Genomic DNA, 15,538 nt, shown 5'->3' with positions numbered 1-15,538 from the left:
TTTATTATATCTGGTAATCTGAAGAATCACCTTTCTAGATCTTCCTCATATTTGGAACACTGGAGTAGAAAATGTCTGTTTTACTTTCTTCTCTGTCACAGTGATTGCATAGTCGCTCTTCCCTTGGCTTGCACTGTGCTTTGTGTCTCCGCATTCTTGGGGTATTGTATTGAAGTTTATTTTGTGCTTGGAAACATCTAATGCCTGATGTTCATGTGTAAGTGCTGCAGTGTCTCCTGATGAAGTCAGTGAGCCTGATTCCCACACTTGTAAATCAGGAGTAACTCCATTGATCAGTTTGGCTACAGTGGTGTAAAACCAGTGTAAATTATAGGAGAATTAGGCCAATAATTGGGTATACAAAAAATGGATCTGTGTGTCCTTCTGATGGTACCTTGATGACTTCTCTGGGTAGATTTTTTTACTGCTAGAAACTTGTTACAACTTTTTAGAGGAAAACAGAACCCTAAAAGTTAGTAGGGAGTAATTAATATTGATGGTGGTAGAGTTGGACGGAGGGGGGGGCAAAAAGGGGAGGGGGGACATGAGATAAAACAAAGGTAGATGAGAATTTAAGAAAAGAGGTCCAGTTTCTCAGTGGGTATAAAACCCAGATGTCTCCAATATCTTCAGTGGAGCAATACCAATGTATGCCATCTGAGAATCTGATCCAGAGAGATATCTCTTAAACTAAAAGATTTGCATTTGCATCCAAGGGCGCCTATGCCTGGGTCTGAGTTTAAAAAATGATAAATTCCACATGGTGCAAAAGAACTATTTAGATGGGGATTTTTACAATTGCATGTAATCTGATTGCCTTGGTTTTTTCCTGTGTGTTTATGAATTTAGGTATTCAAATTACAGGCTCTGCTCCTGTCCTGATTTTTGAATCACTGTTTGACTTAAGCTCACAATAGTGCTGGCTTTACCAGGGCTGTGTCTTCACTACAAAAAGTGAAGTTACACTTAGGTAACTATCTTGCTGTAAAATCCTAGTGGAGACAAGGCACACACCAGGTGGGGATATAGAGTTGACCTTGACTAGCAGAACACTTAATTAACACATTTTAAAACACCACTTTGCAGCCAGTGGATGCAAAACATGGTGCATGTAGATCTATTAGCTAGCACACTTGCCATAAACATTTCCTTTTCCTAATCTAGGCAGTGCCTATGATGGAAGAAAAGATTTAAATAGATAAGGATGAACCCTTGTCTCAAGTTCTGTTGTATTTACAAATATTTCCCTTACTAAAAAACAAATATTTGCTAACCTACAGAATTGATAAAAACACTATGATAATATTATTGTAGGTTGTAGTGTTTCAGACCATCATTGTAGTATCCTTTATAAGGTTCATCTGTGATAGCCACACCTCATTTGGCACTTCATCTTTCAATTATTTTACATTTGATACTTCTTCAATATTTTTTTCAAGTACTACTTATGCCTATCCATCTAATTCAGTCATCACTTGTAATACAGATAGGATCTTGGCAGAATAAATTACTTCACACTTATAATTATAAAAACAAAAGGAAAACAAGTGAAAATGAATATTTTGCATAATTTATGTAGATATAATTCAGACTGTGAAGTGTAGTACTGTGGCTCTGTTCTCCACTTTGGTTTTAAATGTCATCATAAGTGAGGAAGGGAGAGATTGTTATTCATAAGTCTGAAAATTATCCTCTGCAAATTTTGTTAGAAGATTTCACCTCTTTGGGAGCACAAAATGTCACTAAAGAGAAGGCTTTCATGACACTATTTCAGAAAACAGAAGAATGGAGAATAGCATATGGCACCCCAAGAAGCATTTAACTTCTCTGTTGTTAAGCAAGGGGAGAAGGTGGGGTGCTGGTCTGAAATGAAATCTATTGGTACCAGTTTTACGTTGTTTTGCAGATGTGTACATGATGCAAGTGTGTAGATTTGCTTCATGCTGTTCCCCCCGCCCCAAAGTGGGTTCCATTTTTGAGGGCCAGCAGGTGACTAAAAGTTACAAAAATCTCTTGCTCCAGAGCAAGCTTCTTGTCAGTTGCAGGTTCAGCTTACAGGAAAGGAGCAGGCAGGCAGTGGACATAGATGGTGTGGTGTAAATTATCATGAATTTCTAAAATTAATTCAGCACTCTTGGTTTTGGTTTTGTTGGTGGAGGTGAGCTGCCCAGCAGAGAATTAAGAATTTTACCCAGGTTCCTCTCCTCTTTTAGAGCTAACAGATTTTTCAATATCCAGGAGATATTTGTAAAACTATTGTAATGTTCTGTGGCAAGGACAATCAAATTTTGATCCTGTCAACTTAGATTTTGTCCTTTTAACTCATCCCACTGAATACAGCAATTGCAGCACACACAGATGTTAAACTGCCCATGGTGCTGCAGGGAGGTGTAAACTGTAGCTTTTTGCAACACCGGGGACTTGGTGTAGTAAGGGGAGGAGAGGAAGGTGTCTTTAAGACATCTTTCCATTTTCCTGATCCTGGGGCCACTAGGAGGCATTTAAGCCTTTGACATAATTTAGAGCAGCCTATGGACTAAATTATACCAGACTCTGTGGTGCCATTGGGACCACTCCTCTGGCCAAAGACAGGCTGGAGCCTGAGCTTTCTGGCTCTGTCCCCCCCCCCATTCCCAAAATGTGTGGGGCGGGGGGAGGAGGAGAGGAGAAGTATATCTTTAGGACACCTTTTCAGTTGTTTTGCACTGCCACAATAGCCCAGAAATGGTTGGTAGAGGGGCCTGGGATGTGGCCTGCTATATATAATATCATACAGTGATAGAATCATAGAATATCAGGATTGGAAGGGACCTCAGGAGGTCATCTAGTCCAACCCCCTGCTCAAAGCAGGACCAATGCCCAACTAAATCATCCTAGCCAGGGCTTTGTCAAGCCAGGCCCTAAAAACCTCTAAGGAAGGAGATTCCACCACCTCCCTAGGTAACCCATTCCAGTGCTTCACCACCCTCCTAGTGAAAAAGTTTTTCCTAATATCCAACCTAAACCTCCCCCACTGCAACTTGAGACCATTACTCCTTGTTCTGTCATCTGCTATCACTGAGAACAGCCTAGCTCCATCCTCTTTGGAACCCCCTTTCAGGTAGTTGAAAGCAGCTATCAAATCCCCCCTCATTCTTCTTTTCTGCAGACTAAATAAGCCCAGTTCCCTCAACCTCTCCTCGTAAGTCATGTGCTCCAGACCCCTAATCATTTTTGTTGCCCTCCACTGGATTCTTTCCAATTTTTCCGTATTCTTCTTGTAGTGTGGGGCTCAAAATTGGACACAGTACTCCAGATGAGGCCTCACCAATGCCGAATAGATCACGTCCCTCGATCTGCTGGCAATGGTCCTACTTATAATGCCCAAGATGCCGTTAGCCTTCTTGGCAACAAGGGCACACTGTTGACTCATATCCAGCTTCCCATCCACTATAACCCCTAGGTTCTTTTCTGCAGAACTGCTGCCTAGCCATTCAGTCCCTAGTCTGTAGCAGTGCATGGGATTCTTCCATCCTAAGTGCAGGACTCTGCACTTGTCCTTGTTGAACCTCATCAGATTTCTTTTGGCCCAATTCTCTAATTTGTCTAGGTCCCTCTGTATCCTATCCCTACCCTCCAGCATATCTATCACTCCTCCCAGTTTAGTGTCATCTGCAAACTTGTTGAGGGTGCAGTCCACGCCACCTTCCAGATCATTAATGAAGATATTGAACAAAACTGGCCCCAGGACCAACCCTTGAGGCACGCCACTTGATACTGGCTGCCAACTAGATATGGAGCCATTGATCACTACCCATTGAGCCCAATGATCTAGCCAGCTTTCTATCCCCCTTATAGTCCATTTCATCCATTGATCTGAGTTCCCACAAAAACACTATGCACGGCGAAGGAGGGAAGGGAATTAAAGAGTGTGAAGCTAAAAGTGATACAGTTAAGATGTGTAGGACCAAAACTTATTACAATTATTTTATTTCAATAGAATTTAGAGACTACAACCAAGATTAGGGCCTTATACTGCTATGTACTATACAAACAAATAGTAATAGACATCCCCACCCCAAAAAACTTATGATCTAAATAGATCAGACAGACAGAGGGTGGGAGATGGAGCGCAGAGACAAAGAGAAATTAAGTAGGAAGGCTGTATAGAGCAAGGGATTAAACATAGGTCTCCAAAATCCCAGGCTAGTGTTTTAACCACAAGACTAAGCTTCCTCTCTAAAACATAACGACCAACAGTTTTTTCTTATCTCTTTGCAAAGACCACGTAATCTTATTTTATTTCTCCAAGAGTGCTGATAGCCCATCATTTATGATGAATACTACAACAAACTTGTGTAGATGTACAGTTGAAAAAGGTGTACAGATTTCCTTTTCAGTCTTCCAAGGATTTATTTTATACAGGACAAAAAATAAAATTATGAAGAAGCCTTGATACTGTTGTTCTACCTAATTTTCTTTGTTGCTGTGCATACTACTGTATCATTGCTTGTGTAGGTCCTCACCTCGCCTCCTGTGTTCATGTGTCCTTTTTTCTGTGTGTCCTTCACTGTGGGCTGTAATACTTTGGTCTAATTTCAGTTGTTGGGTTTAGTGTGTGTGTGTTGGGTTATATTAATGTCCTGTGATACAAAGTAGGTCAGACTAGATGATCTTGTGGTCCCTTATGGTCTTAAGTTCTGTGGCACTTTCACAGTATATGATACAGTAGATGGTGTCATGAAGAAGCCTAGCATACTATTTCCTTGCATGCCTGTAGGAAGAAATTATCCATGAAGCTCTGGGATATAACATACAGTCTAAGAAATATACTTTAATCACAGGGATTTATTATAGCTTCTTCAATTCCAGGAACTATAGAATCACAGACTTATAGAATTTACCAGACCTTTAATGTTTAGTTTTCTGTTTAATATACAGCTCACTTATATTTGGTCAGGCTGTTTGCCATTCCAGAAATGCTTTGAGCTATCATGCCTATGAATTTGTAAAAATGTGTTTAAACCCAGAAATTGGCAGACAGTTTTATTTAATTCTTTCTGAATATTTGGTTAAAAATAATTAATATCCATAATGATCATATGAATACACTTTAAAAAAAAAGTTAAGGAGTGAGTATCAAACTAACAAAGTCAGGACACTGATCATATAAAAACAGTGAGGAGTCTGGTGGCAACTTAAAGACTTACAGATTTATTAGAAGTGGGTTTTTTACCCATGAAAGCTTATGCCCAAATCAATCTGTTAGTCTTTAAGGTGCCACCAGACTCCTCATTGTTTTTGTGGATACAGACTAACATGGTTACTCCCTGATACTTGAGCATATAAAGTTATTCAGACATCAACAGCTGGTTCTATTACCTGAGCTATTCATGTGTTTACTTTCAGGTGTGTGTGTGGGGGGGGGGGGGAGGAGGGGCAGTCACAATGGCAGAAGAAATGCAGGCTGTTATAGTATTTAATGTAGAAAATTACCAGAATCGGTGTGGTTCTAACTCACAAGAGTGCAGATTTCTCCTATGCAAACACTCTGTGAGAGGTGTCATGCTTTAGGACCCCTTGGGGTTCTGCTGACACCCCAATTCTCTTGGGTATAGCTAGTTCCAACTAAAGAATATTATCAGACCTCTCTATGGTATGTATATAGACTCCCCTTTACTCCCCACAGTACCTAAGTACCTTGCGGTGAGATAGGGAAGTGCTAATATCCCCATTTTACAGATGGGTAACTGAGACACAGAGAGGGCTAAATGATTTTCCCCAGGTCAAACAGACATTCTGTGGCAGGTCAGAGACTTGAACTCAAGTATCCCAGGTCTTAGGTTAGTGCCCCTAAGCACTAGACTTCCTCTCACAGTTCCTGCCTATATAAGCTCTAAGGTCTGTAATGCCTAGTTTAATTATTTATGTAATCTAAATGGATATATGGCCCCATCATGAAATCGCCTCAGCACCTGCCAAGTACTTAACACTAGTAGTGGCAGCTTCTCTGACCTTATCCCCCAGCCCATCTCCTCCCCATTCCAATCTGTCTGAAATGTGGTGCTTAGGTAGCTCTTGCAGAACAGCTCCATGTCGTGCAAAAAGCGCTTACTATAAATCTCATCAAATGTGAGTGAATACTCCAATCCTTTGAGCTGCGAAACCATGGTGGTTACCCACTGCAATAGGTGACACGGGAAAGGATTTGCCTGATACAGAAAATACTATTCAGCAGAAAAGTTGTGTGTTTTTTCCTTTATCTCAAGTAGGTGGCATTTTGGATATCTGGATAACTTTGGAAAGTACTACTTCTTATTGTTTTCCAGCCTTTTCCCTGAAAAGTGGAGACTTATTCCATCCTCTTGATTTCCAAGTTTATCCTCTCATCTCTGTCTGTATTGTAGAGTATAAACTCTTCTCGGCAGGGCCTGGCTTTATTTCTGTTTGGCACAGCCCTGAGCATATTGTCAGTACTTAAAAATACAAATACATAACTGCAATCTGTCTATTAGGATGTGTGGTCTGCACTATAAAAAAAAAGAATAGAAGCTTCTGTTCAGTTCTGAAGAGTGACTCTGTAGCAATGATGGGTAGGTTACTAGTTTATTGTCTCTCAAAGATTCCATATCAGATCTTCTCAGTTTACAAGTATGAAATGATTTTTTTGGGTAACTTCCAGATTTGCAAATATAGCCTGGGATTTGAAAGTAAAGATGTGTTCATTCGAATGCATGCAGCAATGCTAGTAAGGAAGATTTTTCAGGCAACGTTCTGCCTCCCCTACAACTCTGCAACCCATTGTCTTAAATTTCTGAATGTGATTGCACAGGTGTAAACGAGGCCTGAATTTAGCCCTGCATTTGGAAGTTAGTTAAAAATAGATAACAAGAAAACTGCTTAATCCCACTCTCCAGATATATGTGGTGTTTTTATTGAACCATAAGAAGTTTCGTATTCAGAGTGACTCTCATGACACCTACCCCTACCCCTGACCCATGCTACATATAATCTGAAGTTATATTAGTTTGGTTTTGATTGGCCCCATCAAAAATAAATATAATGTACTATGTTTTGAAAAATGTGATGATGCAGCAAAGGAAGGCAAAGAGACAGCGCTTAATGATCTGAGCGATAATTGCACTTGGCAACATTTGTTTTTGAATATGGAGGAAGAGTTAATATGGAGTTTTTTGTGCTTGTGTACCTGCTTAGTTTGATGACACAGCAGAGAGTCATTGCCTATGGAGAGGACATTTGGTGCTTTTAAAATTGTATGAATGTGAAAGAGTTGCAAAATCTGTTGTAAGGATTTGGGTCTGGATCCAAAGACCACTGACATTAATGGAAGTGTATTCACATTGACTTCACTAAACTTTAGGTTATTGGTTTATCAAGAGCAAGGAAAAGTCTCTAAATACCTAGATTATAATGGAACAATGATTAATCAAACATAATGGAGCCATTGATAAGTCTCATGCGTTTACAAAGAACAAATTGCACCAGGCAAATTCAATTGCTTTTTTTGATCAAGGTACAAAACTGCTAGAAGTAGGAAATAAAGCAACTGTAATCTTTCTAGACTGTTGTAAAGCATTTGATGCAGTGACCCACAGATTTTTTGTTTTGCCTAAAATATTAAATCACATTGTCTTGGTTATGAGTACTGTCTCATTGGCTGAAGTATAGTACACCAAGGTAAAGACAATCAGCAATGTTCCTATGAAGGTGACTCCAATTGGTACTGGGTCTGGATTTATTTAGCATGTTGACTGAAGATCTGGAAGAAGGGATAAACAGCACATTAATTAAATTTGCACACGAAACCAAATTGGGAGGTGTTGCACACAGTGAGGACAGAGAAATAATGAAAAAGTTATCAATGTGGACAGGAAAAACAATTATAGTCAACCTGGAGAAATGCTGGCTAATGCATTTGGGGGAAGAAGAACAGGAGTACTTGTGGCACCTTAGAGACTAACAAATTTAAATTTGTTAGTCTCTAAGGTGCCACAAGTACTCCTGTTCTTCTTTTTGCGGATACAGACTAACACGGCTGTTACTCTGAAACTTGGCATTTGGGGGAGGAATCTTTTGAAACAGACAATCAATAGCAGTAATACTTGGAAAAGGAATAATGACAAAAAAGGCCTAAGGTGATAATGGAGATCAAATTATATTCGACATTGAAGTTTAATGTGGTAATTAAAAAATGCAAGTTTGATCTGCATGGGCGGTGACATCCCACCTTAATTCAGGAGACACAAGTTGCTTATGGCACTGATCAGATAGCCTTTAAAATCCCACATTTCTAAACACCTCAGTATTAGTGAGGATTGGACCTCAAAATATTTTCCATTACCTAAGCACCCACAAATTTGAATGCTGACCACCACCACCAAGAGAAAATGAAAGATCCACCCATCTCTTTGTTGTAGCCTTACCATAATGCTCATACACAGATGCACTATGCCAAAACCAACCAGACAAACACTCTTACTTGTCCTCAGGATAAGATAGAGAGGGGGGAAAAAAACAGATGCTGTTCTTCACCATTCCTGCTTCTTCCTGGGCAGGAGGGGAGAAGAAAAAAATTGGGTCTTTTTATATATTGCCAGCATGGCGTTTTTATAAGTGTACAATTCCTTCATACACCATCATGATGACCGAGTTACAAATACTAATATTCTATATATAGGAATGTTATCTGAATTCTTGCTTCTGTGAAATAGCTCATGAGAACAGGCTTTCTTGTGTGAGATCAGTTATTCACTGTTTCTGATCAGGTCAGTAATATCACAGGAATACCGTAATCACTTCTCTTTTAGTCTTGAAATATTAAGTACCCTGCAGATATAGATTCTCTGTCTCTAAATTTGTTGAAATGAAGTATTTAATATAATCTCTGGAGTAACTGATGAGCAACCAAAGCTCCCTTACATATTAAGCAGCTGTATTGACCCTTGTATACCAACATATTATTGGTGGTATTATTATTTGAATTATGGTACTGCATGTGTCCGACAAAGTGGGTATTCACCCATGAAAGCTTATGCTCCAATACATCTGTTAGTCTATAAGGGTCAGTCTATAAGGTGCCACAGGACTCTTTGTTGCTTGGTACTGCCTAAGGCTCCAGTCAAGACTGGAGCTCCATTGTACTAGGCACTGCTAGAAACACATAGTAAGGAACAGTCCTTGTCCCATCGAGCTTAACAATCTAAATAGATAAGACAGTTAAAAGATGAGAAGAGAGCAGGAGATGACTTGCCCAGGGTCACACAGCAGGTCAGTAGCAGAGCTAAAATAGAATCTAGGTCTCCTGATTCGCATTCTAGTGCCCTATCCATTGGTTCATACTGCCTTTCCTAATGTAAAAGGCACAAAACGGACATTAACAATCTAGAACATCAGTTCAGTTGTAAACACTTCTTGGAGAACATGTTTCCTAAGACCACACCAAACCTCAACAGCACTGGGGAAAAGTCTAATGACTCAGTTATCACTTTAAGAAACCCAAAGCTATGTTCAGATGCTTGATTGCTCATCATCCTTTCCAAAGCAGATCCTGTGACGTGCTATATATTGAGGAAAGGTTTCAAAGATCATTGTCAAACACTTCATTGCAACATTCATCCAAAACATGAATTTCTTGGTACACTTTGATAGAAATTAGAGCTGATCAGAAATTTTTCAATGTTTCTTTTGATTTCTCAAAACTGAAACTTTTTCAGAAATGTAGCTGTTCTGAATAAATTTTCCTCAGGTCTAGGATGGAATTTCTGGTGAGAGACCCATCCCAGAATAAACAATAGCAGTCATCTGTGATGTCAGGGAACCAGGTTCAAATATCTGCTGGGCCTGATTTGAAGTAGAAACTTGAACGGGAGTCACCAACATCCCAAGTGAGTGTCCTAACTGCTAGGCTCTTAGCTACTCTAGTGTGAGAGGGTCTCTCTCTGGTTTTCACAAATTTTTTTGGAAGTTCTTAGTTTCATGACCAAAGCTGTTTAGGGTAATCCATTGAACTATCATTTATATTCACTACTACGATCCTGTTCTTCCAACACATTAAGAAGCCACCACACCCATAGGTAATTTGTTCCGATTCTTAATTACCATCACTGTAAAAAAACATATGCGTTATTTCCAGTGTGAATGGCTTCCAGCCATTGGATCTTGTCCTTGTCTGCTAGATTAAAGATCTCTCTACTATTAGAAATCTTCGCCTTATTCATATTGTTATAGATCACAATCAAGTGTCCTTTTAATTTTCTTTTTGTTTAAGCTAAATAGACTGAGCTTCTTTAGTCTCTCACTGTAAGGCAGGTTTTCCAGACCTCAAATAATTTTTGTAGCTCTATTCTGACCTTTTTCAAATTCGTCAACACCATTTTTAAATTGTGGACAATGCAAATGGCGACAGTATTCTAGTAATGGTTTCACTAATATCATATATGATAGTATTAACAGCTCCCTACTCCTAATAAATATTTACTTCTTATAATCCAAGGATCATATTTGGTCTGTTAGCCACAACATCACACTGTGAGCTCATGTTCAGATGATTATTCACTGTGGTCCCTAAGTTCTTCACTGAGTCACTGTTTTCTTAAAAGCTGTCTTCAAAAGTTAAGGACTGTTATGAAGAATTGTTCTCCATATCTTCTGTAGGTAGGACAAGAAGTAACAGTCTTAATCTGCATCAAGGGAGATTTTGGTTAGATGTCAGGAACAACTTTCTAACTAAAAGAGTAGTTAAGCTCTGAAGGAAGCTAAGCTCTGAATGCCAATGGAGGTTGTGGCACAGCCATCTTTGAAGGTTTTTAAGAACAGGGTGGCATCAGTGGCACGTGCACTCCCTGTTCAGGGAGGTTGCCCCCCTGCCCCGCCTCTTCTGACTGAGGCTCTGCCCCGTTCTGCCCCTTCTGACCAGGGCTCTGCCCCCCACTCTGCCCCTTTCATCCTTCCCGCTCTTGCCGTCTGGCCTGTCAGCACAGCCCCTAATACCAGCTGGAGCCCAGAGAAGCCCCAAGCCCTGGCAGGCCTGCCAGTGCCTGGAGCAGTCAAGAACCCCAGCCAGCCCGCCGGTGCCCAGAGGAGTCCCATGCCCTGGCCAGGCAGCTGGGGCTGAGCCCTGAGCCTGGGCCACCCAGAGGAGCTCTGAGTCCCACCGGGGCTGTGATAGGGAACATTAGCAGAGGTTTGGGGAGGCTTACCCTCACCCAGCCTCCATTATCCGCCGCCCATGCAGGGTGGACAAACATCAGGGATAGTCAAGGTTTATTTGGTCCAGTGCAGGGGATTGGGTTTGATGACTTCTCAAGGTCCCTTTCAGCTCTACCTTTCTATGAAAATACAGTCCCCCCCACCTTCTATATGTGTGACCTACAGTCTTGGCTTCTATATGTATGATGGTCATTTAGCTGTATCAATATGCATGTTCAAATTTAAGGGAGCCCAGCTTACCATGTGATCCAGAACTCTCTTTGTATACTCAAGTGAGAGGGAATTACGGGTCTAGATCTATGTGTGACAGTAGACAGCAAAATGTGCAAAGGCACCACAAACCAAGAATTTATGTTTGAAGATACCATTTGTTAAGCTATTGGTTGAACATTGACTGTGTCCTTGGAGAAAATATATATGAAAACCTCCTCCCAGAGCCAGATCTGTAACTCAGATCTGCTGAGATATACAGGCATCAAGGAGACAATTGTCAGTCCTGTAAATATTTAGTTAATAAGGACCTATTCTACCACCTTTATGGTGAAGCCCCAATACTATTCCATTGATATCAATGGCATCACTCAATGTGGGTGAGGATGGCAGAAATGAGTCATAGATGAACAAAAGCTTTACTTTGGGGGTGTTTAATCAAAATAGACTTTATGTTTTAAGGAAATTCTAATTTTAATTAGATAGGAACTCGAGTCAGTTACTTCTTCAAATTAAAGGCCTGCTCCTCTGAGGGTCTGATGATTCCGTTCTGAGGGAGCCAAGGGCATCAGCAGCTGGAAAGAGGGTGCTAAATAAGCATTAGTTGCGTTTAACAATTAAAGTATGTTTACCAGTGCAGACATAATAAAATTAATAGTGAAATTAATAAACTGTGTCTCCCCAGTTATGTAGATTACTTAGAGCAAGATGGTATATTTTAAAAGAATTTTTTACTAATATCAGAAAAAGACTTCAAATTCTTTTATTTTTGGGGGGGATCTTCAGAACTAGTACCAATTAGGATAGCATCTTAGTACAGTGTGAATTCTGAAATGCATGTATTTTAATAACCTGGTGCTCAGCAGAGCAATTACCTGAAAGATCTTGTTATAAACATCAAGTGAAATAAACAAGTAACTGAAATCAACTATATGGTATCACTGCAGAAAATCTATTGACTAACTGTTTAAGGGGCTCACTAATAGGTCTACCAAAAATGAGAAGAAACAAATAGAGGCATTTATTTTTTATCTCTCTAGGGGACTTCTGAAGTGCCACCTGAATTAACTACACATTTATGATCAAATTATAAAGTGTGTGGGAACAACATACTCAGTTTTTTCCAATAGGAGAGAGATTTGACATAGCCTTTTATGACTCTGCTACTAATTACATATTTCCAATTTTTTCTCCCTTTTTAGTACCAAGTGCAATGCCTCAGAATGTCTCCTTGGAAGTGGTTAATTCAAGGGTAAGTCTGCAATATGTTCACCATCTCATTGTCAGAGTTCATATATATATTTGGTACATCTTGTATATACATGCCCTATTTATGTGTAGATTTTACATAAGAGAAAATGTTCTAAAATCCACAGATGTTTTATTCAGCTCTTTATCCTTCCTTAATAGTTGAACTGACCATTTCAAATCCCTGTTTCTCTTTTGTGACAGTCATTTTGGTGGGCAATATATTTCTTTCCTTTCCACAGGCCAAAGTGTCCACCTGAGCTGGTTTAATTAAGACAACAACCTTCTTACAGTAACAGTCTAGATGAGAATGTGTATTAATTGCTGATGAATGAGACTTTGTAATCTTGTTGTCGATTCTAACAAACAAAGAGAGAATTTCTCCTTCCAATGCTTTTAATGAGGCATCATTCTTGTAGCACTTGATTTTGCAGTCTGGAGTTTGACAAATTGCTGACTCTCCTGCATACAAAAGAGTTTCCCTATCACTAGAAAAGGAGCTCAGTTTGCGCTGGAAGCCACGGAAAGTTCTGTCCTCCTGAAGAACGTGACTTAGTCTCTCTCCTCAAATCCTTATTTACAAATAGTACTCGCTGTATCACAAAACAAGTTTCACAACAATCCTGTGACTTAGATGTTGTTCACATTTTACAGCTGGGTGAACTGAGGCACAGAGAGGCTAGAAGACATGACCAATAAATCTGTAGCAAAGTGGGGAATAAATCCTAGACTTCTTTACAATCGAGTCTTCTGCCTTTAGAGTTAATGTGCTTAAGAATGTGCTTCATTGTTAGCACTTTGTAAGTGCTAAGTATTATTATTATTACTCTGTAAATCTCAAAGCTTTTAACAAAGTAGGGTAATTGTTAATATTTTACAGACAAGGAAACTGTTAAGTGATTTGCTAAGGGCCATTCATCAGCACTGCCTAATTCCCTGTCTTATGCTCTGTTTGTTCTATCTCAACAAACAAAAACACATAGTTGACTCCCATTTTAAAAAAATTGTAAATGTAAATAGCTATTTATTATTGTCCCCTTAGCTTTTCAATACACAGTTAATTTTTTCTGTGATGTACATCTGTTTATGGTTTGCCAGTAGAATGTGTGGATGCAAAGAGGGCATACAGATTTAACACCTGTGATCACAAATTTGGGCTAGATTTTTGCCAGTGGGAAACAGACAGTGTAGCTCTAACTTCATTAGAGCTATACCAATTTGTACCAGCTGAAAATGTGGATCACATAGTGTAATTGTGTGTGTACAAGAGCTACCAGAATTCATAAGTACCTGTTTTTCACATAAGAAAATGCATGCTTTGAGTTCAATTCTGTTCTCCTTGAAGTCAGTGGAAAAACGTGTGTTGACGTCATTGGTGTAGCAGTGCCTTTGTGCACAATTACCCCTTTGCACATACACATACATACTTTCTGGACACAAATATTTCTGTACATAAGACAGTGGTTCTTGAAAATTAGCAGATTGAAAAAACATGTTCCAATTCAGTCATAATGTTAGGTAAAAAAGCAAGTCCTCACTCACCTCTCCAGCACCCGAGTTTGTGCGGAGTTGGTATGGGGCTCACAATCTGTCAGAGACCAGACACCAATTCGTTGATCAACGGGCTCACACTATCCTTAGCTTGAAAGGCTTCAGAGTAAGTGTGGCAAGTTTATTAGGGGTGAGCATCAATATTTATACACAGAAGTAAACAAAGTGATTAACAGATCATAATGGTCATGCATAATCAATCAAGATTCTACAGGATAAAACAGGTTAAAATGTAAATTCAAAAAGAGAAAAGAGGAGATGGCTACTTAAGGGAAGGGGGGTGTCATGAGTAGTTCGCAGGTCAGAGCTTTGATTAAAAGTTCAGACAGAGATATCAAGTCTGGGTTAAGTTTAAGCTCATCAAAAGTTCAGACTCAACATTCCTCCATTTGTAGCTTTGGGATAACTATTTACCAAAAGCTACACCCCATTTTAAGGAGCCAAGGGCCGCTTGGCAATTTCAGCCTGGGCCAACTCGAAGAGAGTAAGGCCCTTGGCTGAAGTAGGAAAAGAATAAACTGACCCACATGAGTCTATGAGGGAGGGGACACACTGAATACAGCAACACAGTATTATAAGGATTACTATGGCCCCAACAATACCCACCAAGAGTTTTTTAACCCACCCAAATCCAGGCAGCCAATTCCATCAGGCTCCCCACCAATCATAAGGTGGCTGGCCAGAGGAGTAGTTCTTAGCCATTTCCCTTAGATGTTTGGTACGTTGAAAAGTGTCAGAGTAGGTGTCATTTACAAAAACACAGCATTCTTCATTTATGAGGGCGCAAGTTCCTCCCTGGGCTGCTAACATTATGTCTAAAGCCATTCGGTTTTGCAAAGCTAACTGGCGCAGCTGGGACATTTCCCCGGCCTGATTCTCAAATAGGGTCGCAGTTCATTGGTTAAAGATTCTAGTAGTCCCTGTAGACGGATGACACCACCCCTCAAGCTAATGAGACCAGCCCACCGCTGCCACGACAAACCATCACGGATATTAATATCTCTGAAGGTTTCACGGATGTTACGAACGTGGGGAAAATGAGGGGGAGTGAGGGAGATGCGAGAAGGCGGTGCTAGCCACGCTAAATAACATGACCCTGCCCAATCAGGGGAGAGAAAGTAATAAGCTTTGGGCCCGCACACCCAGTATGTTCCATACAATGCGTTTCGGGTATTCCATTTCTCAAAGTAGGAGGTAACCCACCACCCGTTGGACCACTGTTCCCCTGGTAACGCAGAGGGGTCATTGTGCGAACTGCAGAGGCACAATTTGGTAGTGGTGTTTTCAAAGGGCAGTGTAGTACTACTTGACCAGTTGTAGA

At 40.1% G+C, this 15,538-nt stretch overlaps 1 protein-coding gene across 1 annotated transcript in view; it reads left to right on the top strand.

Annotated features, from left to right (window-relative positions):
• Window positions 1-15,538, top strand: part of DCC (DCC netrin 1 receptor) — a 943,937-nt gene that overhangs the window by 699,852 nt on the left and 228,547 nt on the right. The window contains exon 12 of the mRNA XM_054032598.1: window positions 12,621-12,670. Within this exon, the coding sequence (XP_053888573.1) occupies window positions 12,621-12,670 (50 nt within the window). The remainder of the gene's footprint in view (window positions 1-12,620; window positions 12,671-15,538) is intronic.

Source organism: Malaclemys terrapin, chromosome 6 (genome assembly GCF_027887155.1).
Source record: "Malaclemys terrapin pileata isolate rMalTer1 chromosome 6, rMalTer1.hap1, whole genome shotgun sequence".
NCBI lineage: Eukaryota > Metazoa > Chordata > Testudines > Emydidae > Malaclemys > Malaclemys terrapin.
Note: the sequence above shows the minus strand (reverse complement) of the source record. Positions and strands in the feature narration are given on the sequence as shown.